This window comes from Cavia porcellus, unplaced genomic scaffold, assembly GCF_034190915.1.
Source record: "Cavia porcellus strain 051 isolate PalLab524CR breed Dunkin Hartley unplaced genomic scaffold, mCavPor4.1 scaffold_16, whole genome shotgun sequence".
NCBI lineage: Eukaryota > Metazoa > Chordata > Mammalia > Rodentia > Caviidae > Cavia > Cavia porcellus.
The window spans coordinates 6,382,772-6,389,016 of NW_026947499.1; the positions used below are offsets into that span (position 1 = coordinate 6,382,772).

Below are 6,245 nucleotides of genomic sequence, written 5' to 3' on the forward strand. Positions count from 1 at the left end.
GCCGCACCAGAGGGGCTGCTGACTGACCTCGAGCCTGGCAGCTGATCAGCTCCAGCCCCAGGAAACACTCCACCGCAGTTCCCTGCTGGGGAAACTGAGGCCGCACATCTGGAGCTGGATTGCCACTTCCCAGCTCTGCCCTCGGGCAAGATGCCGACCTCTTGGAACCTCCCCCTCCCCCCTGAGCCCTGACTTGGTGTGGTCAGATCCTGCAGCAACGCCAAGCCAAGTGTGTCCTCAGAGTCAGAAAGGCCCAGGCGGCCAGGAGTGGCCAGTCCAGAGGGGCGCGTCCTGGATATGTGGGACAGAGTGTGACCTCGTTCTCAGGCAGCAGCTGTCTCCCCCTCCAGCCCGGGGAGTGGGTGGTGCTGGGTCTTCCTGTCTCTGCCTCCTGAAGTCTGATAATCGGGGATGGATACACCATTGGGATCTGTCGTGAGTGTCTAGAGCACTCTGAACTCCGGGCAAGGTAAACACGCACGCCTTGTCGGGACACGGGGGGTACAGCGCTTGGAAAAGAAAGACAGGAGAGACACCTTTGCTGTCTGCACCGCGTTACACTGCACTGCACTGCACTGTACGCACAATCTTTATTTTAGGATTTATATATAGTAAACCCGATCAATTCACAGAGCCCAGATAATTAAGTAGTGAAAAGGCATTCTTTGTGGCAAGCTACAACGTGACAGACTACAATGTTTATTCTAAAACTATCTAAGTGAAGTAAATAATCACAACCAGTTCTCACAACTTCTCTAGCCCAGGAAGAAATTCATTAGCTCAAGAATGTTGTTAATTTGTCTGCTGTTAGTGTCACAAAGGGTGGCCAGCCACTTCCTCAAGACTTCTGCAAAACAAAGCCAGCTCACAGTATGGATTCCAGAGGGTGAGGGCTCACTGAGAACAGGCATTCCCGTTCTACCTCCTTCTCGCATACCAGGGCGGCTATTGTAAATTGCAGGTTAGAGGGGGTTGGGCCTACAAAGTGACACCTCATCCCCCACACTTCCTTCCTTTTTATTTTTTAACAATAATTTCCATAAGATCAGGTTATTAATAGCATTTCGTCTTATGCAGTAAAAATACACAAGAACTATGGCAATGAGAACTATAATTAAACTAAGTCCCATGCCACTAAAAGTGTGGGTAATGCTCTGCCAGATTCCTTTGGAATCTAATCCTTTCAAAGATTGAGCAAGCAATTGTGCGAATTGTGCTAGAGATTCATCATCATTTTGCTTTGCAAAATCCTTGTCAATTTGATTATGTAAAGATTCTATTTCCTCCTGGGCAGAGGTGTTTCCATTTAAATACATTCTAATCATTTTCCATTCATGTTCTGTCTGATTATAAGGTCGTTGGGTTATACAGAAAGTAGTTGAATTCCAATCACATTTTAAAAACACTTGATGCTGAAGAGCCAATATTTTTCTACCCATCCATTCAACTGTTTGTTTAAGGAGGTCTATTTGTTGTTGTAGTTTGGCGTTTATTTGCCACTGAGTTAACCAAAGTTCATGAGAATTCTCATGCCATAATTCGACAACATGTTTTTCTTGCAAAGAGGTATGTAAAGCTACTCCTGAGACTGCTGCTAGAGAGGCTACAGTTATCAGACTTAACAGTACAGCAACCACTATTCCAATAAATCTTTTTGTACGTTTTAACAGATGTTTAAAAAATTCAGTAGTAACAGAAATTACCGGGTCTTGAGACCAAGGTCGAGTTAAATTTACAGGCAACCAAATATGAGTTTTTTGTTGTAACAGCATAACTGTATAAGGCTTAGTGAAATTTAGTGTGCTATTTAAGCATGTAAACAATTGACAATTTAAACAAGTACAAGAAAAATGTGTAAAATTAAAAGTTCCCACTAAAAAGACATAAGGTAGAGGTGCACAAACAGTAATATTATACATTTTAAACCTAGTAAAATTATAAGTAGTAGATACAGATCGACTAGTCCCTGAATATGAAACATTGTACAAGGTTACAGGTTGCATAGCGGCTGGGATCTTCCAAATATGATTTTGAAGGTGATGAGGGTATTCTTCGGCTGCAACAGCAGGGTTAGCGATTCCACCATCTCCCCACCACAAGAGAGCCGTCTTTTGTTGAAATATAGGAGCTCCGTCAGTTATTTTCTTTGGATCTGGAAGACTATACACAACAGAGAGATTACATCTTGTCTCATTCCATTCAGCACATCCATTAACGAATTTTCCAAATGGTCCCCAAATAATATACCCATCAATATTTTTAGCAAATTTTCCCATACATAGTTGCCAAATTATGGGATTATAAGAAATATTTTTATAAGTGAATTCAGGGCATACAGGAAATGTATTTGTATCAGGTGCTGTTAAATTTTTCCAGGTAACATTAAAGGTTTGAGCAGCCAAGGCTTGAAGCCTTGTCCTTTTGTTGCCTGCTTTTATTCCATGTTGAATCCAATACTGCCATCCCAGAGGGATGCAAGGCGGTTCCCCAATGCAAATAGGCCTTTGATTACCATAATAAGTAAAATTGAATAGTGTCCCATCATCTTGATTGTGGGGGGTTAAATCAGCCCACGGTGCTGACAAAATTTCTCTAGGTGTGGTATAAAGTAAAATATCACTAGTTCCCCATTTTACAGGTTCTAATAAAGGGGGGTTTGGAATATATGCCCAGTACGAATGCGGAGGTACCTCAGTCCCCGATGCAACGGTGAGCAAGGCACATAAAGCTAAAAACAAGTTTTCGGGGTTTAAAGGCTTTCCTGCTTGAAGGACAAGCCGTTGCCCTTCTATGGTCAATTTCTTTAATTGTCCCCATGTAGGGAGGGGATTTAAATTTGGTCGCTGTGAGCGGCGGGATTTTCTTAGCTGTAATCTGGCCATGGCTGCGATAGGAACAAACTCAGCATCCTCAGCTTCTAGCTGGTTTCGCGCTCGCTTCTGAAGGCACGGTTCCGGTTCCTTGGGGAGTTGTCTCCGGGGCTGGTGAACAGGATCTGGAGACGCGGGTCCTGATCCATCGTCCAGGGACCCACTGCTGAATTCCATTTTCTGTGGAGATATAACCAAAACCTTTCCCCCTATAGAGCAATGTGCCCCTCTCCCATTCAGCCTCTGGAGCTGTTTTAGTCCAAATAGGTTCATTAATCACAAAAGACTGTTGTTGCTGTTCAAAATGTTTTTCAGCTCTTGTTAATATTTCACCTTGTGGTAAATTGAGAAAATTTAAAATAAACAATGCTTGATGCAGTAATGTTTTTGGACTGTTTTGCAATTTAAACAGTATTGGTATCTGAATATCCTCCTGACTCCTCCTTTTTAATTTTTTAATTTGCAACTTAAGAGTGTCATGTGCTCTTTTAACAATAGCTTGACCCTGGGGGTTATATTCAATCCCTGTAATATGAATAATATTATGGAGATCACAAAATTGTTTAAATGTTCTGCTAGTATAAGCAGGTCTATTATCTGTTTTGATTTTAGAAGGAATTCCCATAACTGCAAAAGTCTCCAATAAATGTACAATAACATTTTTAGTGGATTCTCCCTGTTGAGCAGTAGCCCATAGAAATGAAGAATAGGTATCAATAACTACATGTACATAAGAAAGCCGACCAAAAGAAGGTACATGTGTAATATCCATTTGCCATAATTCATTAGGTTGAGTTCCTCGAGGGTTGACACCTGCGGGAATAATTCTTAAATGTAATGGTCTACAAATAGGGCAGGCTTTTACAATCTGTTTAGCTTTTGTAAAAGGTATCTTATATTTAAGATGCAAATGTCCTGCATTTGCATGATTAAATTGATGTTTTTTAACGGGTGTGGTGAACATAACTAAGGAATCCACTGCATTGTTACCTGATACTAATGGTCCGGGTAACTGAGAATGAGAACGTAAATGAGTAATAAAATAAGAATGATTTTTTTTTTTGAACATGTGTTTGTAAATTTTGAAATAAAGACAATAAAGCAGGCTTATTAGAATATAACACAGCTGAATAGATATTTGTCACTACTCCAACAGAATAGGCCGAATCGGCTATAATATTAATAGGTTGGTTATGAAAATCTAAAAACACTTGTAATATAGCAAAAAGTTTATTTTGTTGTACAGAGTTAAAATTTGTCTGACGTACCCAGTAAGATTTTTGAGTCCAATATGCAGCTTTATTTTTAGATCCATCTGTAAATATAGTCAAAGCTTGTGGAATTGGCTGTACAGCTAATAAGGTATTAACCACAAATTGTTGACGTCTAAAAAAATCCCATAATTTACTTTTAGGAAAATGATATGAAAAAGTTCCCATGAAATCTGCTAAAGCAATTTGTAAGGTTTCAGTAATTGACAACAAATATTCCCATTGTTCCTTAGTTAAAGGGATAACTATATTGTTTATATCTTCTCCTATCAAAGTTATAGAACGAGCTCTACCATTCATAATTAAAGCTGCAACCATGTCAATATAAGGCATAACATTTTTAGATTGCTTAGTTTTAGTGAATACCCATTCTACTGGCATAGCATTTTGACCTAAAACTGCAGAGGGATATTGAAAAGTATTAATAATATATAAAGTTAGAGGCAATTTAGGATCAATCCTAATTAAAAATGCATCCTTAATTCGTTGTTCTACAAACTGTAATTCTTGCTCGGCTTTTGTTGTTAAAGAACGAGGGCTGGATGGATCTGAAGAGCCCTGTAGAGTAGCAAACAAATGCTGTAATGCATGGGTAGGAATACCTAGTGTGGGACGAAGCCAATTAATATCCCCTAATAATTTTTGAAAATCATTTAAAGTGGATAACTTATCTCTCCTAATAGACATTTTTTGTGGAATCACCTTTTGTCTAGTAAGAATATATCCCAAATAATGACTAACTTCTTCCTTTTGAATTTTATCCTGTGCTATTACAAGTCCAAACGGAGAAAAATATTGAGGTAAAGTTTTTAAAATATCTTTTAAAACATTTCTATCACTATATTAGCATTTTTGTCTTGCCTTTTTCGCACAACCTTCCATAAACCACATGTGCCACTGTAAATATTCTGGCTCCTTTAAAAGAATTTTGGCCAAGGCTTTCCAATCATAAGGAGCAAGATTACCATACTGATCTGCTACTGATGTTATTAATTCTCTAGTGTAATGAGCCTGAGGGCCATAAAGGGTTACAGCCTTTTTTAATTTTGCTAAATCATCCATATTAAATGCTTCCCATCTAGGGGGAACTGCCTCTCCATCTATTGGCTGAGGCCTGATTACAGGGAAAGCAAAGGCAGGCTTTTCCTCATCAGAATCCCCTAATTTTGGTAGATCAGCCAAAGCTAGCTTGGCTTTACTCCAATTAGGGTTAGATGGAGGAGGTGCAGAGGGAATTATAGGCGGGTTTTGCTTAACGGAGAGTTGTTTCACCTCTTGTGTTAAATGTTGTATAGCCTGTAAAATTGGGCGATTGTCATAATTTGATATTGCTGCGGCAGCTAAAGCTGAGTCGGCTGTAGTGGATTTTACTTTTAGTTTGGACGCCTTTTCACTACTTAAAGCGATAGCGTCATTTTGAACTACATTCTGCTCCTCCTCTGTGAGGGGCAATTCCTGAATAACTGGCTTAATTTCTAGTTGAAGATTTTCTACAATATGTTCATCTTCCATAGCTTTTAATAAAGAGTACACAACCGACCAAATAGCCCAAAAACGTAAAGGAATCTTTTCCTCCTGTTGCATAGCCCTTTCTATACTAACCCTTGCCTTCCTCCATACTTCTACATCCAAAGTTCCTTCATCTGGAAACCAAGGATTATATTCTTTAATTGTATCAATACACATATCCAAGTCAGCTGACCTGAGCGATATGCCATATATAGATAATAAATGTTTAAGAATTTTTAAGAAAGGAGAGGAAGCAGATTGTCCCATTTCCCCGTAATAAAATTATACTTACCTTCCTAAGCGACCTTCGGAGTCCCTGAATTCGGGCGCCACTTGTCGTGAGTGTCTAGAGCACTCTGAACTCCGGGCAAGGTAAACACGCACGCCTTGTCGGGACACGGGGGGTACAGCGCTTGGAAAAGAAAGACAGGAGAGACACCTTTGCTGTCTGCACCGCGTTACACTGCACTGCACTGCACTGTACGCACAATCTTTATTTTAGGATTTATATATAGTAAACCCGATCAATTCACAGAGCCCAGATAATTAAGTAGTGAAAAGGCATTCTTTGTGGCAAGCTACAACGTGACAGACT

The 6,245-nt window shown here is 39.8% G+C and overlaps 1 protein-coding gene across 1 annotated transcript; it reads right to left on the bottom strand.

Moving 5' to 3' along the window:
- Positions 1 to 537: 537 nt before the first annotated feature.
- Positions 538 to 2,879, bottom strand: LOC134470607 (endogenous retrovirus group K member 18 Env polyprotein-like). Its single transcript, XM_063225487.1, has 2 exons — positions 2,691 to 2,879; positions 538 to 2,160 (listed from the first exon to the last, which is right to left on the bottom strand). Exon 2 carries the CDS (start codon positions 2,001 to 2,003, stop codon positions 963 to 965), a length of 1,041 nt encoding a protein of 346 aa, XP_063081557.1. The 5' UTR covers positions 2,004 to 2,160; positions 2,691 to 2,879; the 3' UTR covers positions 538 to 962.
- Between the last annotated feature and the right edge of the window lie 3,366 nt (positions 2,880 to 6,245).

Coding starts and splice junctions, on each gene's coding strand:
- LOC134470607 (XM_063225487.1), bottom strand. CDS start 2,003: ATGCAACCTGTAACCTTGTACAATGTTTCATATTCAGGGACTAGTCGA.